Here is a 21,245-nt window from a genome sequence, read left to right as displayed (position 1 = left end):
CTATTTCGAACTGAAAACTTTGTAGCCACAATTGTCAGAGTCTCAAGGCTGAAGTCACTGGTGAATGGACTTTATGAACGATTTTATAAATAGACTTTCAATTCATGTAGTTGGTTTTGAGTAAAATGTGTATTTTGATTATTAGAGAAAGTGTTTATTTTCATTTGAAGACATGAGTAGAAGATATATCTAAAATTTTAAAAATTCTTTGATGTAAATCCGTTTTTTTTTCGATTTCTCTGGCGATATATTTTTCAAGCATTTTTGCTTTTTTAGGATGGAAATATTTATTAAATTGAGAACTTATTCTAAGTTATTGAAAACTCTAAAGATGAAACCACCTTCTGTTTATAAGTCATGTAGTATCTTATATTCAAATGTAATTCCTATCGAAAGTACTCGAAGAAATATTTTGGTAGTGACACCTCTTCAATTGAATCATGTTTGCTTTGCAAAGAAGGCTCAAGGAAAAATGTCTAAAGGTTACATTCCTTCACATTTTATAATATTTATTAATTTGAATAAAAATTTCCTTTAATTTTAGTTTCATGCAGTAAGAAAGCAATTAAAAAGAAAAGAAACTTAACTAACAAAACGTAGGTAATGTTTTAAATAAGTCTTCAGTTATAAATATTGATAGTTATTCTGCCATAATTCTTCACATATTTTGCACTCTAAAATATCACTAGAAAATGGTCTATGCATTGTTTACCACAATATTTCTAACAATCATGAGAAATAATCTAAATTAAAATCTGGAGAGGAAATTAATAAAATTTCTTCATCCGTAGCTGTGCCAAAATAATCACCAAGTTTGGGTAACTTCCGAGCAGTGACCCTTGAGAAACTTTAAATAAAGTAAAAAAATCACTGAGGAAAATCAACCTGGGCAAAGCTCTATAAATTTTTAAAAGTTAAAAATACCTCTGGCGTATGTAATGAGCGCAAACAGGTAATAATATGAAAGCAGAGCTCATTCTAGGCAGAAAAAAGGGCAGGATGCAGAAGTTTAAAAAAAGGGCATTATTATTCTAAAAAGGCAATAATTTCTTTCTTTGGGCTTTACACGTTCTATTAAAAAACATTGTCCATTAGTAAAAGAATTTTTTTCTTCACTTTACTAAAAGTAGCAAAGCAATCATATTAATTACTAATTTTTATTAATAAATTAACATATATATTGAGTGTCATAGTGAGTAACATATATATTTTTAAGTGTCTGTAGTTATGATTTAATAATTAAAATAAATAATTATAATTTAATGATAGTGGAAGTAACTGCAAACTTTCAAAGACAAGTGCAACAAGGGGGTGTGATGGCTATTTTTCCTTTCCCATATAAATCTATGTATTGACAGCAATGACAAACTAATTAAAAAGAGTTGAAAATAACAAAAGTTTAAGAAATCCATAGTAGAGTTTGGGGAAAAAACAAAGGGTTGAGGAAAGAAAGCGGAAAAAGGGTATGGAGTCTATTATATCGGAGCACTAATTTACTTCAGGGGCAACAGGGTGGATTCTTTTGATCAAAAGGGCAGCAGGGTGCTGCGCCCTGTTTACCCTGCTTAGAATGAGCTCTGATGAAAGTATCCTTGAGAAAATTTACTCTCTATACTGGTTTATAGATGATTTATCTACTAAAAGATTTAATTTGTCTGTGCACATTTTCATTGGCTCATTTGTATACTTCTATTAGATTAAAAAAAAATACATTGGAATTTATTATGCAAAAAATTAACAATATATTATTAGAATTTTTTAAAAAAGAATTTGAATGTAGCTTCAAAATTTTATCATTGTGTTATAATAAACGACTTAAGTATTATATATTTAGACGAATATTGAACATATAAAATATTAAACTGAAATTTAACGAAAAATATTGGAGAGTGTGTGATATTTGTAACTATGATGATGTATGCTATTTTACAACAAAACACTGACCAAAATGATAAACCATTAAAATAAACAGTTTATACTTTGTTAATTATTTCATGATGGCCTGAATAATGTCTTAGTAATCCAAAATCAGTGTTGATTTCAAGTCCTGAAAATGTGTCTCGAAGTATTAAATATTGCAAATATCATTGTTTTGAATATCTTTATGCTAAAAAGAAAATGTTTTTCCACATAAAATTATTTTAGATATTTGATCATTATGCTTACAATTATTATTGTGAGTAGTCTTTTATTTTCTTATAGAACTAATGAAAGAGTGGAACAATGCATGCATAATAAAAAAAACAGTTACTATTTCCTAAGTTTTCCATTGAAGTTGAAAAAATATTATTATGTTATTTCAGGTGGAGGAAAATCTAAAATTGCACAGCTATCTGATGAAGAAATAAAAGAGGTCATTGATATTGAAGACTACAGAAATCAATTACTTACTGTTAAAGAAAAATTAAAGAAGGAATATGTTGAGAACCTTTCTCTTCGCTCAGCTTCTAGTATTAATTCCTCATTAATTTTATATCTAGCATTGATTTATTTTATAATTAGCATTGTTTTGTGTTTAAAACATATTAAATTTGCCTTTTTCTCTTCTGTTATTATTTTATCATAAATTTTATACTTATTAAGTTAAAAAATTATTTATGAATTATACATTTGATTACCATTTATTGTTTTTTTCTAGAAAAAATCGCAAGTTTGTTAACTGCATTACTTCCTTGCTGCCTCTCCATAACATATGAAAATGCATTTTACTATGATTTTTTCGCTCTTAGCCACAAGTTTTTCTTAGTTTCTATTCTCTCTCGGTTAATGAGGTTTTTCTAGTTTTGTTACTCACCTTTATTTTACATTTTTATTAGCAACTTTACATTTTATATTTCAATACACTGTTGTTTCTCCTCATTCACATCTGGTCAATCTTGAAAAATTGGCGCATATTTTTGAGCAATTGAAACGTGTTGACTATTATTTCCAATCTGTATATTTCTGAAGCAAATTAAAGTTTTTTAATCAAATTGTATGAATAAATATGTTTTAAATAGAAACTTGAGATAAGTTATTGATATAACTTTATTATTTAAAATTCATTACACTTTGATTATCATACAATTTCAATATTCAAAATTCAATGCATATTGTATCTGCTTTAACAACTAAATTCAATTGTTTGACAATTTCGCAGGAACACACTTTGCTTAATTGTCCCACTGTTTTGTTTTATTTTTAACTATTAGTTTTAAGTACTAAAAACTTAGAATATTCTTGTGTTTGCTTATACCTGATATTTTGTTTCTTTCTTTAGTAGTTTATATCTTTGTTTACTTTTATAATAAGAATTGTGCATTTTTTTCATCTTAATAATTAATTTAGTTAATATTTTCTACAAATTTTAATTTTGAATTGTATTTACCTTTTCTTAAACATAATTAGATAAATTTTGCAACTTGCATTAAATTTAGTTTAGTTACTTTTCAAAAAATAACTTTTTCGTTAGAAAAATATTAAATATTTTGTTCAGAAAAACTTATTTGCTTACTAGGAATTTTTTAATTTAAAAATATTTTGTTTTCTTTTTATAAATAAATTTCATGTTTGTAGATGTGGAAAATATTATGGTCAAAATTGATGATGATGAGTACCCTCTACACGAATTAGCTCAAATTTCAAGGAAGAATCAAAACTTGATTGCCATCAATTTGATAGATTTTCCAGAGGTAATGAAATGTTTACATTTATTTTGTCAGTCATTTTTTTTAAATTTTAAATTTGTAGATTAATTTTAAAATTGTAAAAAGAGTTTTTTTTAAGCATAGTTTCTATTTTTATTGTGAGATTTGTAAGTTATAAAACTTACTCATTGGTAATACAATGTGTACCTGGTGGCAAAGTTTTCTGATTTAATCTGCAACAACATCTTCATAAATCAAAACTTGTCTGCTATCCAAACGTAATTAAGAGGAAACTAAAATTTAAAAATAAAAAATTGCTCACTTAAACTTGTAGCAAAATTTGCAAATAATAGATAAAAACTTAATAGTGCAGGAAATGTATGGTTAGTTTGAAATTTATAATAATGCTTGAAAGAAAGAGAGAAATTTGAAGAAAAAAAATTTAAATTTATTTAATTGTTAATTTCCCCTCCCCCTCCCCCCCCCTAGGTAACGACGAATTGAAGGTTACATGAACAAATTGTATTCATTTAAAAAAAATTTGCTGTTAGCCTGTTAACAATCTCTCAGTCAGAAGTTATCTTTATAATAAATTTTCACTAGCTGATATTACTCACTTAAATTTTTAACAATGCATATAAAGGACTACTGAACTGTTTATTTAAATTAATAAATCTTAATTGAAAATATATCTTCAAATGTTTCAGATTTTATTAAGAATTGCAATTTTGGTGTTTATATATTTCAAATTATAATTGTTATTTTTTTAATGCATTTTTTGTGTGTTGTTTTGTTTTTTCATATTTAAAGAATTTCAATAGGCGTTAAAACCAGCTATACAATCTATTATTGATTCTGGTATTGGCATAAATCCTCAGCAAGATGGCACTATGATCTACTTAACCATTCCTAAGTAAGACACCAGTTTGTTATCAATTTTCATTTTTATTGTTCATCTTATTTCTGTCATTGTATCCTTTTTATTTATGCCTTGCTTGTAATCAACTAACTTGCTTTAATTTTTATTTACTGAGAAAAATTCTATCTCAAATTCTTTAGCTTTATGAAACTTACCAATTTTTTAGATCTTTCAAAATCAGAATTATGAGTATTGTTTGCTCTATAATTATCTTTTTATCCTGTATATTATAAACTTACATTACTTAAATTACCTAATTTATTTATTAATGAACTCAGTAAAAGTATCCTTATCAATTTCATTTGTGATCTAGTGTAAAAAAAAAAGAACAACGAAAGAAAAATAATAAAACTTCCAACTTTGCATACCTGTTTGGCTTTTTTTTTCTCCCATCAAGAATCGAATTGAACAAATTTGACAGTCAGACCTCGATATAGGGTCACCCTAAGGGACATCGCAAAACTGACCTTATAAGCGGGGTGACCTTTTAACCGATTCATTAGCAGTTCGTAACTAAGCACGTAAATAGTACACATCAGGATTTTTTTTTAATGGTAGTGCAAATGAGAACCATCAGCCGTAAATTAAATATTTGACCCCTTAACTGCCGCGGGCGTATATATACGTCTCAGTCAGACGATGCGTTAACTGCCGCAGGCGTATATATACGCTTTCCCAAAGTACGATGCATTGCATTGCGCTGCTATAAATAGAACTACACCCCCTACTTCAGAATGCAGTAAAATGGCCTTGAAAGTGTTTGCTTTGCGAATGTATTACTAATTTCGGAGGAGGGGGAATGGGAAAAGGATGTTATGGAGAAGTGATGTCGTATTAATCGCTTGTGTGTATTTATTTGAGTAAGGTCGGGTTTATTCTTTTTTCGCTTTTGTTTCCCGTATGTATTTGGTGCTTTTTATTCTTTTCATAAACGTCTTCAAAGAAAAATGCATCGCGAAAATGTGCTGTTTGTTCAAGAAAAAAAATTCGGCGTGGATCCCGCTATCAGTGCGATGAATGTGATGTTGGTTTATGTGTCCAACCATGTTTCAGGATTTATTATACAACAGCTAAGTTTTAACATCTTTTATATTGTATTTTTATTATTTAATTTAAATTTTGTATTTTCTTTCTTTCCCTTTTCTTGTCTTGTAAAATTAAACTGTTTTTAAATTGCAAAGAGTGCATCATTTTCTCCCACCAAAACACCGTGTAAGAAAGTGCACTTGAGCGAAAAACGGTGGCACTGGGGAGTGAATCACGTTAATTTTACTCGGCAGTTAAGGGGTTAAGTCAATAAATTTTAACAGAATTAGTAAAGAATTAAAGAAAGTTAGATTTTTTTTTTAATTATTTAAAATAAAGTTGTTTGAAAATTTCCTCAAAGTGTACATATATGCATTACATCTTACCTTATTTAAAATAATCAGTTATGCAGGTCTGTCTCGTTTTTGATTTCATTTTTCGAACAATGTTTTCTAGATTTTGTAACTTTTCAAAATGTACCTCAGCTCCCTCATGGTTTGTAAAAAAATTTCGTATGACATTTATTGCACGGAGGGAAGCCTTCACTTGGGTTACAGCTACAGTCTCAGGATCACTGTCATTGTCCTCACTGTCCACAACTTGTGAAACGATTTCAGCAATTGTAGCTTGTTCGTTGGCTGCAACAATTTCCTAGAACTCGAGAGGGGTGATTGTCCTGTAAGGAAGTTAAATATGCTTTTGTTAGAAAGGAGCTCCCCTCGCCTCAGATAAAAATGACCTTATAAGCGATAATGATTTTTTAAACTTGACCTAAACTAAATCTGTAACAAAGAATTTCTATTCAGTGAGCCAGGACTTTGGAAAAGTGACCTTATATGCTGGATGACCTTATATCGAGGTCTGACTGTATTAAGTCTTAATATATGTACAATCTTCACATTTACTGTCTTGTTTATGCATCTTTTTTATGTTTCAATATTTAATGGCAAGTTATATAATAAAAGTCAATTTAAAATTTTAATAAAAATTTCTCTTGACGTTCATTTGGCGGAAATATATTTTTGTATGTCTTTAGCACCAAATAGTGCTGTTGATTTATAAAACTTTGTTTGTATATCTTTCCTTTCTATTTGATTTGCATGCATGTTTTTAAATATTAAACAAAAGAAGAATAAATATTTAGTATGATAAGAATAAATATTTAATATAATAAGAATAAATATTTTTCTGAAGTAGAAATTTTTTTTTATTCCAATACATTGTTGGTAAAATATCTGTCCTATTTTTTTTATAGAAATTAGATTTCTTTTGATAATATTTAGCTTTTACCCCATTTATTGTTTTAATTAAATAATTTGATTATTTGTTGAATATTCATTTAAGATAACAAGTTAGTTTTATTTGATATCTTAAGATAATTGTAAATTTTATTGTAAGTCACAATTCTAGGATGTAATTTTCTATGTGAATTTTAATAATTCTTGTAATTCATCCATTTTGTATATGCAACCACTAGCAAGAAAAAAGTGAATAAAAAAGTTGTCAGACTTTTTGTAACTTATAAATATGAACTAACTTACAAGTTATGTATCTAAAGTAAAGAGTAATAAGTGTACTTATAAGTTAGGTGAGTGCAGTAAAAACCTTTAAAATAAACAAAAGTTTATCCCTATTGGAAAAAAAGGGTCTTAATTGTAATTACAAAAAGTTCTATAAAATTTTTTATTTTTTAACTGCTCTCTTTGTTTACTTAACCCAAAAACTAACTTTCTTGGATAAAGTTTGATGGGTCAGGAAAAACACATAAGTGTTAGTGAGTGTAGTTTTAGAACCAGAATTCTTGTGATTTATCAGGAAAATTACCAGTCTTAGAACTTAAAAAAATATTTAAGCAGCTATTTTTATGCACATTAGTTAAATTCAATGTCTATTACAACCATTGCTTTTTCAAAATAACACTGCTGTTAATTTTTACATCTTATCTTCTTTGAGTGATAACTCATTTCACAGAAAAATCTAGTAATTTTCATATTGAATAAAACTAAATCTTGTCCTGATTAATAATTGCTTTATATAGCTGAAATATGATTTGAAATTTTTCTGTAAAATCTATAATAGTCAGAAATTTTTTTTTCTTAAATTAAGTCAGAGCCTCATATTTTTTCATCATGGGATATCATGCTACCAGAATCAGGAATTAATTGTATGAAAGTTCAAAGTTATGAAAGCCATAGCTCCGAAGGTTGGGCTTTGGCTGATTGCAAGTGATCCTTCAGTCAATTCTGGTATTAAGAGATGCCACTGTATCTGTTTAGCTTCTTTTTTTTAAAAAAAAAAAAAAAAAAAAAAAAAACTTTATTTATATCATTTTCTAAATCATTGCTTGTCCATTACTTTATACCGATCTAGAGCACTATATTATTATGATCTGATATGCTGGAATCTTCTTGAATAGACTTTTTATTTTTCATATTCAATTAGCTTCTTTTTATTTTGTTGTAATCATTTCTAATAATTACTCGTTACAGTATGCAAAAGTTTGGTCTCTCTTACCATAGCTCTTTTATATAGTAAATTTATCACATTACAAATTAATGAGCTTGCTTTTTTAATATTATGCATGTTTGGAAACTATCTTAAGTAGCCATTGTTTTAATACATTTTTTAGTTCTAAGTGTTTATAAGTTAATTATATTTCATTTCTAACTCTATTTGCTAATGTTACTTACTCTGTATTGCAGGATGACAAGGGAACATAGAGAACATATGGCAAAAAGTGCAAAATCCATGTTTATGAAAGCTAAAGATGAAATTCGGAGCATCCAGAATTATTTTGTGAAAGAAGCTAAAGGAAAAACTGATCTGTCTGAAGATCTAATTTTCAATGCCTCTAATATGGTAAAAAAAATTCATAATAGTGATATTTTAATTTTATTAAATATTTCTTAAACCGAACTCAAATTATTTTTTTTAGTTTTTAAATGACATATATTAAGTTGCTATTTATATTATTGACATTTGACATATCTATGGTACATAATTTAACTGTAATTATATTAAAAAAACATGTATTTTTTTATTATTTGTATGATAATAATTAAGTAGAAGATCTTTATAAAGCAATCCTTTAAACCCGGGGCTATGCGTTTTACGGAATTTTGTGTTGTATAGATCACTTTGCTTGTCTTTAAATTTACCTACTAAATAAAGCAATATTAGTCAGAAACACATCAATAGTAAAATGCTATAAAACAATTTTTGGATACAAATACTTAAAAATACCAGTAAGTATTTTTTATTAAAAAAAAAAACAATAAATAAGTAAAAAAATAAAACATTTTGCAACTTTAAAACTTTTTTTTGAAATTACGTCCATCATTTGCTCTCTCGAGTGAGAAGTCTTGCTGTCCAATATAATAAAGAAATATCTCCAGGGGCGGAGAGCGTCGTGAAACTAGACGAATTACGGGCCTCCTGGAGGGCAGAGCAGTTCCATAGATGCCTGCCATTCATATGAGACCTATTTGCACATAGAGTACAGTAGGAGAGTCAGAAAGACCAACACGGTGCAAGTGCGCCTGTAAGTAATCGTGCGCTGTCAACAATCGGAAACAACTTTAAAACTAGGAACAAACAATTTAATAAATTTGGTTTGTTTAGCTTTTGAAATTTTAACCTTTTAAAATAATTAAGCAAATAATGTTAGTTAATAGTAATTATAGTTAATAGTTCATTCTTATGTATAGAAATTTTGTTACTGCAGTTTTCTTTGTTTACTGCCACAAAGCTAGTGTGGTTTATAGAGAATTGCAGTTTATAGAATTGTGTTATATAGATCTTTTAATGTATTAATATTGTATTCGATAAAAACATGGGATTATAACCTGGACTCATCCCACTATAGACAATAATTTAGGACATTAAGTTCCCTTAAGATCCACAAAACTGATTTGTTTACTTAGGTTAATTATTTAGTTTCTTAAGATAAAAAATTTTATTCTGTTTACTAATTTTAATAAAACTGTCATTTGTAGACTGTAATTACTTTTTTTATTCATTTGTTTTAGATTCAGAATGTAGCTGAACTAAATGTCGCAGAGTTAGAAAAAGTACTCAAGATTAAACAAAAAGAGTTGTTAGGAGAAACTTAAATGAAAACTTTTGTTTTTTGTAAGTTTAGGTAGTTTTTTAATGAATAAAAAGTGTTTATTATTAGGTGTAAAGTCCTTGGAAATGATTTTACTAGTTGTTATGAAACAATAATTGAAGAAGGATGAATTTCTTTAACTAAGTTACTTTACCAGTACTTCAAACTATAATTGCTTAATTATTAGATCTTGTTTGCATATGTTTAAATTATTGATTTGCTAATGTAGGTTAAACAAACTTTTTTGAAACTTTAAAAACCAAGATTTTTACAGAAAAACATACCATTACAAATCCTTTTCCTCACTGGCTATATAATTTAGCAGTTATGGAAATATGCAACACATAAAATATTATGATTTAAAATAAATCTTTTAAATTTTTAATATATCTTAACAAGACCTGGTATCCTTTTTAATATTTTTACTTATTAATTTAGTTAATAGTTAGCTGAAACAAATGAAATAAAAAATAAAAATTGTGGCAAATTCTCCAAAAGAATTATAAACTAACACTCTATATAACGTGAATAGAAACTTGTATACAAATATATTTTGTACTGCTATTTCATGATTAAAGAATATCCCTCATTGTATAAAATATAAAGTTCACACAGTTAAAGAAAAAAAACTTTCAAGTTTAATTTAACTGTTTATTAATTTTTATTTTTAATTAACAATAGATTTTCTCAAAGTTTCTGGACTAATACATCTTATTTTTTCTGAAATATCTTGAACTTGCTCCTTTTTATTTAATTTAAGTTTGAAATTTATTATAATTGGTAACATTAACTTCATAATAATAATAAAAAATTTTGTGTTTCAGTTCAGTGAAATAATAATCGATAAAATAAATTCATAATTATGTGAAATAAAATTACAATGAAACATTTTCCTGACCAAGCAATAAAAAGTTTATAAAAAAACATACAAAATATCTAATTACACCTCTTATTTCTCTTATTCTTATATTAAAAAAATTATATAAATTTAAAGCCAACAGTTTATAAAATTTTATTTCAATTTATTTAATACAACTCAGTAATATCGTTAATTTGATTGTTTTGTAATCTGTGATTTTTATATTTACAAATAAATCTTACTTCAACAGAAATATAGGCAGTTATGGCTATAAACAACAAACTAAGCAATATGTAAATTTTTATATCTGTACATAAACTGTTACTGTAAGCATAGGCTGTTGAAAATCCTAAAGAACTCCAAAAATAGAAATTTGAAAATGCTGGTTCTTCATTGTCTTTGAAAATGACACCATAAAGTGCTGAAAAATAAAATGCAATCTATTTTAAAATTGTGTAAAAAGATAAATTTTAATTAATTAGTCATTACATTTCGGTAATTTAATTCTTATTGGTGCAATATTATTGTTATGATATGAATATACTTCTAAACTTTTTGTGCATTTTATTTTAATAACATCATTAATTTTGAAAATATGCATTTCTGATGTCAAATTTTTTTGTGCTGCACTGTTATATTTAAATTTTGAAATATAGCAATTAAAAATTAATGCAGTAGGCAGTTACATCATGAAAATTTTTTAAAAAACAGTTAGATTTAAAACTTACACAAACACACAAAATGAAGCAGTTTTATCTCAGTTTGTGTATCTGTCTTTTTTGTAATGAGTACAGTAATTACAAGAAGACCTCATGTCTTGCTGAAATAACTATTCTCTACTTGTTAACCTCAAAGAACTTTTATATGTACACAACAAGTATTTTCTTTGTACACTATTTTCAATAATTACATAATTTCTATTATATGAAAAAGTGTACTCTATTCAATATTTTTTTGTAACTATTCTAAACAGCATATTTGTCTTTCCATATTTTAAACACATCCCAGAATGTTCTCCCTGATAATTTAGTTTTTTCTTTCAAGGTTTCGAAAATTATACAAAAAGGGAGGTGATTGTAGAACACTATATTAAATAATTTTTTGTATTACATTATAATATATATATATATATATATATATATNTATATATATATACACACACACATTGCAAGTATTAGTGGATAGATCTAGTTTTTAAGATTTTGACTTTTCTGATTTATGGGAATTATTGTTACAATAAAATATATTTCAACCTACATAACTGGTAGCTGTAACTTGCTGCATTTTTTTAAGTTCCTTAAAGGAATTTTTTTTTATTCTGAACTTACTAATACTTCTACAAGAACTAATACTTCTTAGAGTAAAAACAGAAATACAAACTATAAATTTAAATTATATATTTTTTTATTACTTTTTTTATTACTTTTGGTACTCTTTATCGATTACTGCATGTGTTATTTTTAAAATCAACAAATTATAATGGCATATAATTTATGTGAATCCGCTATTTTCATTTTACTTTTACTTAAACTATTGCTGCAATGTTTTAATTTACTTTTTAGTTTTATTTTCTAAAAAAAATTCTTCCACTAAAATAAGACTTTTGTACTTTTTTGTGTAATTCATTTCCTTTTTTAATTCTGTGTAATTTATTTCCTTTTCCCTTTTGTATAATTTATCAATAGCTTGAAATTTTCATTTATAAACTAATCAAATCAGTTTTTATATTCAATTTATTTGGAAGGCAATTAATCTCACCTATTATTTGTGACCACCAAACACTTGCACCAATCCCATAAACTCCTGATAATATGAAATAGAGGTTAAAGTTGTTGGCATCTGGTCTCCATAGCAAAAGTGTTAGCATCATGGCGAAATGTGATGCTGCAGCTAATAAAAATACTGGCATACGTGTTAAATATTTTACCATAAATCCTAAAGAACAGTCCATCACAGCACAGACAACACCATAGCATATAGTAACATAACCAACTTGAGATATACCCCATGCACATGCTATATAAGACTGGAAAAAAAAAGAAATGATAAATGCTTTAATATTCTATAGGGAAAAAATATTGTCAATACAAATCATTTGAATTTCATTTATCGTAATTATTTTGAAATCTCTATTAATTTTAAATGATAATTTAATAATTAGTTTAATTCAGTGTTTTCTCCAATGTGTATAAAAATATACAAAAAAGATATTCTCTGATCTGAATTATTCAATTAAATAAAAAGTTATATTAATAGAAAAGATTCTGTCATTCCTTTTTTTTATTAGTATTACTTTTTTATCAGTTGGATTATTAAATTCAAAAGCCTCATTAATTAAAATCAAATATAATTTTAAGAACCGTTCATGGTAGATTTTTTTAATGTTGATTTGGAGTTACAAAAATATGTTTGCCTCAAAAGTATTTTTAATTCACATATCCAGACTGAGATAAAAACTAACATACTAAACTATCTTAATTATTAATAAGCTATAGTCATGACTGCACAGTTTAGACAAATTTCACAGCAATAAAAATCTCTGTTAATCGGTACTGAGAATGCAATTTTTTTCCCTCCATATATAATTTACAAAGTTAGGTTAATTAAGGTTTTATATCAAACTTTTTAACGCTTTTTTTAATTCCTTCTTATTCTTATTTACCGAAGTCAAGTTGGACATATATTAATAATTCATAATCATAAAATTTCACCATCATCAAAAAGATGTGCCTTTTTTATTTTAACCCTTCTTTCACAACTCTATTTAAAATTATAACCTTGTCTAAAAGCAATCCGATATCGAATGCTGTATTATAAGAATACATTCCTCTAATTTTTCAGTGCAAATAAAATAAAGTTTGATGTTCTTTTGAATTCGATTTTAAGTATCCTCTATGGTTCAGATCTTGCATCCTGCGACTTTCTTTTTTTTTTGGACAGAAAAATGTTGAACATTTTTATAGAATGGTCTTAAATTTATTGATCTTTTTTGAAAGCCTGAAAAAAAAATTAAGAGAAATGATTTAGCACTAGAAAGTTTTGCGATCGAATAAAGATTATTTTAGTGGCAAAAGACTGAAAAATGCTTAGGCAAAGTACAGAATTTATTAGTAGTAAAAGATTAACGTATGTGTATTTTACAATAAAGAGTATGTTAGTTGTAAAAGACTAGGAAGTGAAGATATGTATAAGACACAATAAAGTTCTAGAAGAGAGGAAGATGTAAGGTAAAATAAAATAATTTAGTAGGAAGTACAAGAAAAGAATGTGTAAGATGCAAAAAAATTAAATAAAAAAGAATTAAATTGGTAAAAGAAATTAATTTATGTATAATTATTAAATTATACTTACTTTTGTGAAATCGCTGTTGTAAAATCCATCAGCTAAACCACAGTAGAATGACAGAGGAATCAAAAGCAGCTGATCTTTGTTTCGCATATGCTTTAAAGTTGCTATAAGAAGATCGGCTGATAAGCCTGTTTCTTTAGACTTTTTAATTCTAGGATCTGTTTCTTTTTCTAGTGGATCCACTATGAAAAAAATTACAATCCCAGCCAGAATTACAAAGCAACTGTATATTATCACAAGCTTTAGCCACTTTTCATCTGGAGGTCGTTCTAAATTAGGATTAAAATCGTCTGCACTGACACCACAAAATTCCGCTCCACATTGAATTAAGGTTTCGTTTTCAGAAGCAATCAATGTTTCATTGGATGATTCTCGAAGCACATAATACGATAGTACATTTCCCCAAATTTCAGCGTTTTCATGGAAAAATGAATAAATACCAAAAAACCAAGCATTAATTACACTTGTTGAGGATTTCGTGTAAGCTGAATATTGAAAAGCAATTTCATTAACGTATGTGCTTCGAGCAGCCCATAGTGGTCCAAATGATATACCACTTAGCATCGCTGTTGGTAATAAAGTTCCCCAATGTGGGAAAGCATTTGCAGCTACATAAGGACAAATACTGAACACTGATATAAGTAAAGTTTTCTTGCAACCAAATTTTCTAATGAGGTAGGTTGGTAGAAAGAAGGATGAAACAGTGAAAAATGCATAGATGACAGACTGGGAGATGATTCCTACGCCTTCTTCGTGATTGACTGTGCTTTGAAGATTGCTCAAAGAATCGAATGCTGTGAACACGAGGAAATGGCCGAATGCTAAGGCCGTGAGATTTTTCAATATCTTCCTTTTGCTGTGCATTATTAGTCTTGAGTTGACTTTATGTGCTTTGAATTTTTGAAAAATGAAAGACTATTTTTTTTTTCGTTTTGTAAACATTTATCACTAATATACCTTTCTGATGTGCCTGCATGTAGTAAATTCATATTCTCTATCATTGCATTTTCTTTGACTTTTGCATTTGAGCCTAGGAAATATAAAATAGAAATTCAAGTAATTATAACTATCATTTTAATTATTAAAAGTTGAATATAAAGATAAAGCTTCTGAAAGAGAATAAAATTTTATTAACTCAGGAAGGTTTACTTCGCAGTCTTTGCTATTGTGAAAATTAACTCAATTTTAATTTTCTGAAGAACTTTTATTATCTAATGATAAGATTGGTTTAATGTAAAAAATCGAAAATATATACAAATACCTCATGTCGGTTCCAATCAAAAAAGGCACCGTTACATTGATTTTCTTTTCAATTATACAAAAGGCGAAAAGAAAGAGAAAGAAATAACCTGCATAACTTTTGATCTTATTAGATTTTCACGTTCCCCAAATAAACTTAATGCTTTACGAGGCTGACCTGACATGTGCTAATCAATTAGTGCAGACGATTTTTTAAGTTACGAAATCAGTCACAAAAACCTACTTTCTTTGAATAAGTACACCTATTTCTGGATGGATTCCTGACCCCCTCAAAACATGGAAAATTACTATCTGGAAAATATGGTCCCAACAGTTTGGTCAGGGGTGGGGTTATTTGGTTCCTTATTAATTTTACTTTTTCTGTATTTCGCTATATCTCGAAAATGTTTTTAACAAACAAATTTTTTTTTTTATACAACCATAAAATTGGTTTATCCGAATTGCATTCAAAAACTAATTTTTAAAAATTATTATTAATTAGTTTATTTAATAAGAGAAGAGTCTAAAAAAATTTGGAATTGTAAAGTATAAATTTTTTTATATCATTTTAACGAATGTAGTTTTATGTAGTAAAATCTAAAATTTGAACTAAATTGGTCGAATAGTTTCTGTGTAAATGAATTTTAAATATTCGACTATTTTTAAATTCAATTTCTCAGGAATTATTCAGCCAATTTCGTTCAAATTTTATATTTTGCCATATAAAATTACCGTCTTTAAAATGATGTAAAAATTTGCATAACTTAAAATTCAAAACTTTTTCTACTATTTTTAAGCAAAATAATAAATAATTATTAAAAATTATTATTTATTTATTCAGAAATACCTTTAGGTAAGTAAATTTTATAATTGTGTGAAAAATTTTCAATTCGCTTTAAAAGTTTTCGAGATATAGCAAAATACGCAAAACGTAAAATTAACGTTAAGAGTTCCGAACTTGGTACCGATTTCCTCTGACCAAAGTATTTAGACCATATTTTCCACTTTGCGACCACCCTCCCCCCATATTTTGAGGGTAAGGAATTCAATTCTGTCCAAAAAAAGGGTATGTTATTCAGAGAAAGTACGTTTTTGGAGTCTGATTTCGTAGTATAAATATCGCCTGCACTTATGAGCATATGTGAAGTCACCCCTGTGAACCATTGAGACTAAGTTTGACGCGTGAAAACCTGATCATTCGATCAAAACTTATTCAAAATATTTTTTTTTTTTGCTATGTACAATTTTTTTTTTTAAATTATTGCCTCAACATATAATATCATAAAAATGAAGTGTTTGATAAAAAAATGCTCTTTTTTATAATTATGAATTAGAAAATTCCAGATTTTCAGAATAAATGGAAAAGTTTAACATGCACCTCAAATAAATGAAAAGATTTTTAGGATTTTCTATATAAATAAATTTAAATTATCTCAAGTTGTAGTGAGAAATAATGAATCAAATCCGTACTCAGAATTTCTAATTAGGAGAGAATAGAATCCCCCTAAATAAATGACAATGTCATACATTTTTAATTAATTCTAGATTTGTTTATTTATTTGATATATCATCTATATTTACTTATTGAATATTACAATAACTTCATTACTAGTTTAAATAATATATCCACTTGTATAAATATTGTTTTTTAAACTTAACTTATAAAGCATTTACAGGAGTGATTTGTAAAAGAAGAAGAAAAAAAGTGAAATAAAAGTTACAGAATGAGTATAAAAAACTTTTGCATATCTATCATGTGTACAGAAAATTAATCAACTTACGATAGTGGATAAAAAGTATCAAATTTAATTCCATATAGTAAATATAGTAAGTTTTACAAAACTGGAAGATTGATATATCATATCACTAATAGAACAACTGGTCACAAAAATAAAGCTTTTGTAAACTGCCTAAATTATTTACAAATAATCGTATGTTACTAAAAAAAAATTTAAAATAAATAAAGAGCATACTACAAAAAAAAAAATATAAATATGCATGATCTAGCTATTATAAGTAACCAAGTCATTGAATAAGTGAATCCATAAAAGGACGAAAACTGTGGGTCAAAAAATCCACGAATCAACGATTAAAAGTTAAAAAACGAATTTGTAATTCAATTAACCCCTTGACATACGAAGACGTCTGGGAGACGTCATTTGTTTCTTAAGTCAAAACAATAATTGACGTGTCTCAGACGTCTTCAACACAGAGATGCCAACTTGCTCCGGAAATCAAATATATATTTTATAGTGGTAGTTTATCAATTGTGATTCTTGGTTTAATAAATTCAATTTAGTAGATTTTTATCCACCACTATTTCTAAATAATTCGTAGGCTTATATAATTCACCACTTTATAGTAGTTATATCATGCTATTATACCTTTTGAAAAGCAAGCAAAATTAGTCAAATATTAGCAAAATTTAGTTTGTAGTTATTTGCCGTTTTTTTAATTATTTTGGCGTGTCCGGAGCAGTTGGCATTTCTGTCAACATTCCGTTGCGAGCTGTTGTTTACAGTGCAATCAAAGATCATTTCTATATCAAGAAATTAATAATTCCACAAAGTTTAGAGTTTGTTTAATCATATGTCAAGGAGTTAGTGAACGAATTACGGGTTCTATGATATAACTATTTGCCATGTCCCTGTGATGCGGGAGAACTGCATCACATGGAACTCTAGAAGGATGTTCGACCTCTAGTCGAGAAACTGTAGTTCAAAACTGGTTATGGTTCAAAAAAGTAAAGTTCAAAATTGCTGAGAATACGAATCCAAGACGTCGATCTTCGTTCAAAAATGCAGGTTCTCTCTTAATATTGTTATCGGAAAAAAATGAGGTATTGATTTCTGTGTATTTTATACAATGAATCACGATAGTGATTTATATATTAAAGTGCAATTTTCGTCTTGTAACTGTACATATATGCAACTGCCTGCGATCTAGACAACTGAAGCATTGTTTCTTATGTACAGGGTGTTTATAAAGTCCCGGACCCATTTTTATGTTTAATAACTCATAAAATAATAAAGATAGATTAAAATTAATAACATAAATGGTTAGATAGACACAAAAAGTTTCATGACCCTTGTCAATGAACTTCCACGTGTGCCCCCTTCGTCGCACGGAGAATATCAAGTCGATAGTCAATTTCGCGCCAGGTAGCGGCAAGCATGTCGGCATCCACAGAGGCTATTGCGGTTTTCTGTAGCACATAATGTTCTCCGACGAAGCATCCTTTCATGTTTCTGGCATTGTTAATCGCCATAATGTGTGCATATGGGGATCTGAAAAACCCCCATGAATACCGTGAGACACAAAGGGATTCATCAAAGGTTAATGTGTGGTGTGGACTAATGCACGACCGAGTCATTGAGCCTTTCTTTTTTGCAGAAAAGACGGTCTGATCAGTCGTATACTTAGACATGTTGGAAAACTTCGTATTTCCACAACTAGAAAGTTTCAGCCACATGTATTTTTGCAACAAGATGGTGCACCACCTCATTGGGGTATCATCGTTCGTAATTCTTAGAATGACCATTTTCCAGGAAAATGGATTGGACGAGGAGGTACAATTCCTTGGCCACCCAGATCACCTGATATAACGCCGCTGGACTCTTTTCTTTGGGGATTTATAAAGGACAATGTTTACAGGAGGATCGTGTCGAACATTGATGACCTAAAAGCCAGAATTACAACCGCAATAGCCTCTGTGGATGCCGACATGCTTGCCGCTACCTGGCTTGAAATTGACTATCAACTTGATATTCTCCGTGCGACGTAGGGGGCACATGTGGAAGTTCATTGACAAGGGTCATGAAACTTTCTGAGTCTATCTAACCATTTATGTTATTAATTTTAATCTATCTTTATTATTTTATGAGTTATTAAGCATAAAAATGGGTCCGGGACTTTATAAACACCCTGTATTTTGCGAAACAAATTTTGACTTGCACTTACTATTACGCCTGACATTGCTATATAGACAAATGAGGTATTGTTTTTAGTATTTTTTTAGGCTAAATGAAATGAGAGCGCGTCCATTGGACTAAATAACTTGGAAGTAATAAGGGATTATTATTTAACTCAACGGTTTAATATTTATCTTAATAGCTTCTTAACTGCAATATTATATGAATAGATCTGCTATAAAATTTTAAAAAGGAATTGTTTCTTTATATATTTAAAAGTTTTTATTAAAATTTATTTTCCACTGCCAACTTTTATTTTAAAAGTCCTGTTTGACAGTGAATTTTAAAAAAGAATATTCAAAAAAACATTTTTAAGTTATAAAAAGACAATCTTAGTTATAAAAAAGTATTTATTTATTTAATAAAAAGTGCATTATAAATAAAAAGTTATATAATATTAAAAAAATAACAAGGCTATTCTCTGGCCTTGCGATAAAAAATTACAGCAATAAGTTGATAATTATGTGATAACACATTCAAGTGAAAACAAAAAAAGTCAGCTAAAAATTTTCAGTGTGTGATGTCATTCCAGAGCAATTTATCACAGAAAATTTTATCACCTGATCTGAGAATACTCATTTCAAAATTTCAGACTATGACCTATAGTTTATTACTTCTAACTAATTAATTATATAAAGTGTGCAGGGCAGGGCCCGACTTACAGGTACCGAGACCCTGGGCACAAAACCACTTAGGGGCTCTCTAAAAGAGTCGTTAAAGTTTAAGTTAACCTGCAAGGTGTTTTAATCACAATATCAAAAGATAATCTTTTACACAACAGCAGAAATAGCTTATTTAGAAGTATGTTCTACATTGTACTTACATGGAAATGGAAAATTTAATTTAGTTAAACTGTGCAAAAAAATCCTAAAATTTAATTGATAGAGTTGTGTGAGAATGATTAAAATTATGATAAAAACAAGATAAATAGCAAAGCATCCATAGCATTCTAAAAAATGATTTGTTATTTGAATAAGAAAATAATATTTATCAAATTTATTTTATGAAATGAAAACAACTCACATTAAATGTATTTCACATTTTGAAATACTTGCATTAAAGTTGACGTTATAATATTAAAAAGTAAAAGAAAAATTTGGGGGTCCTTACAAGTTAGTAAAAATATTTCTCTTTCTTATGCATTTTGGGGTGGGGTTCCTCACAAGTTGGGGGCCCTGGGCATGTGCTCTTCTAGATAAACAAAGCGCTGTTTCATATGTATCTTTACGCTAAATTGAACGAGATCAAAAATAAGTCAATAGGAGTAATAGTTCAGAAGTTAAAAAATTTTGTCTATCAAAATAACTATATTATTATTTCCTTACAAGTTTGAGACCAAACTTTAAGAAATAAAAATAAATAATAATATTTCTTTTCCATATGTAATTTAGTGTGGGAACGTTCACTAGTTCGGGTCCCTGCGCATATACCCCGAATGCCCTCTCACAAATCAGTCCTTGAAAGTATGGGTTAAAATACATTAAGTAGAATAAGTTCGAGCGAATTTTATATTCTCAGTTAATTAAGAAATTAACCAAAAATTCACTTTAAATAATTAATACTTTCAATAACTTATAACAAAATTTATTATATTGTATCAAAACAGTCCTTACCTTAAGTAAGATAGCTGTATAAGTTGAAATATTTTGAACGGTCATCTGATCATGCATCTCACACCCGTTTCCTTCTTTCAACATCTTAAAAAGAAAGAAATTAATTCTCGCGAATTTTGGCGAGACAGTCTGATATGTGGCAACTGTTTATTTCAAAAGAGATGTATGTGCTTTGGATTGTGATTTCTCTACTCGTAGACTAGCATCGCGCAATGAACAATTATCGAATATAGAAAAATATGCCGCGAGATTTTCAGCTTAAAACTAATCGCTTTTTTGATCAAGAATTTAATATTGTTCAGCTGCAAGTTTTAGCTCAAATTGAAAGCATCGCGCTGTTAAAAGATGTGAGGAAGCTAACGGAAAAATATTGTAGTAGTCTAAAATATATATAATAATAATTCTTAGTTTTACATCATTGTTTTTTTATTTATTTATTTATTTTTTAATCAGTTTTTATTAAGTTCACAAATTGAAACTATTTTCAATAATTGAATAAACTAAGTGATAAAACTAATAAAACATTTAATTGTAAA

General features: G+C 27.8%; 2 protein-coding genes across 2 annotated transcripts; one reads left to right on the top strand and one right to left on the bottom strand.

Moving 5' to 3' along the window:
- The first annotated feature begins 86 nt into the window (after window positions 1–86).
- LOC107447122 (mitochondrial ribosome recycling factor 1) lies at window positions 87–9,755 on the top strand. The gene is made up of 6 exons (XM_016061955.4): window positions 87–482; window positions 2,304–2,450; window positions 3,556–3,671; window positions 4,448–4,539; window positions 8,274–8,430; window positions 9,600–9,755. Exons 1-6 carry the CDS (start codon window positions 278–280, stop codon window positions 9,681–9,683), a joined length of 801 nt encoding a protein of 266 aa, XP_015917441.3. The 5' UTR covers window positions 87–277; the 3' UTR covers window positions 9,684–9,755.
- A 911-nt stretch (window positions 9,756–10,666) lies between these two features.
- Window positions 10,667–20,906, bottom strand: LOC107447127 (UNC93-like protein). Its single transcript, XM_016061961.3, has 4 exons — window positions 20,710–20,906; window positions 13,890–14,916; window positions 12,297–12,564; window positions 10,667–10,959 (listed from the first exon to the last, which is right to left on the bottom strand). The coding sequence occupies exons 2-4, from the start codon at window positions 14,748–14,750 to the stop codon at window positions 10,706–10,708; spliced, it is 1,383 nt and encodes a 460-aa protein (XP_015917447.1). The 5' UTR covers window positions 14,751–14,916; window positions 20,710–20,906; the 3' UTR covers window positions 10,667–10,705.
- Between the last annotated feature and the right edge of the window lie 339 nt (window positions 20,907–21,245).

The sequence above is a fragment of the Parasteatoda tepidariorum genome, chromosome 5 (assembly GCF_043381705.1).
Source record: "Parasteatoda tepidariorum isolate YZ-2023 chromosome 5, CAS_Ptep_4.0, whole genome shotgun sequence".
Lineage (NCBI taxonomy): Eukaryota > Metazoa > Arthropoda > Arachnida > Araneae > Theridiidae > Parasteatoda > Parasteatoda tepidariorum.
The sequence above is the reverse complement of the archived record's forward strand: the minus strand, read 5'-3'. Positions and strand labels throughout refer to the sequence as shown.

Bases quoted from the DNA above. Each gene is read 5' to 3' on its own strand.
- LOC107447122 (XM_016061955.4), top strand. From the start codon at position 278: ATGGAAATATTTATTAAATTGAGAACTTATTCTAAGTTATTGAAAACT. The intron at 3,672-4,447 runs GTAATGAAATGT...GAATTTCAATAG, and splicing joins ATTTGATAGATTTTCCAGAG to GCGTTAAAACCAGCTATACA. The intron at 8,431-9,599 runs GTAAAAAAAATT...CATTTGTTTTAG, and splicing joins TTTTCAATGCCTCTAATATG to ATTCAGAATGTAGCTGAACT.
- LOC107447127 (XM_016061961.3), bottom strand. From the start codon at position 14,750: ATGCACAGCAAAAGGAAGATATTGAAAAATCTCACGGCCTTAGCATTC. The intron at 12,565-13,889 runs GTAAGTATAATT...TTTTTTTTCCAG, and splicing joins ACAACAGCGATTTCACAAAA to TCTTATATAGCATGTGCATG. The intron at 10,960-12,296 runs GTGAGATTAATT...TTTATTTTTCAG, and splicing joins TTGGTGGTCACAAATAATAG to CACTTTATGGTGTCATTTTC.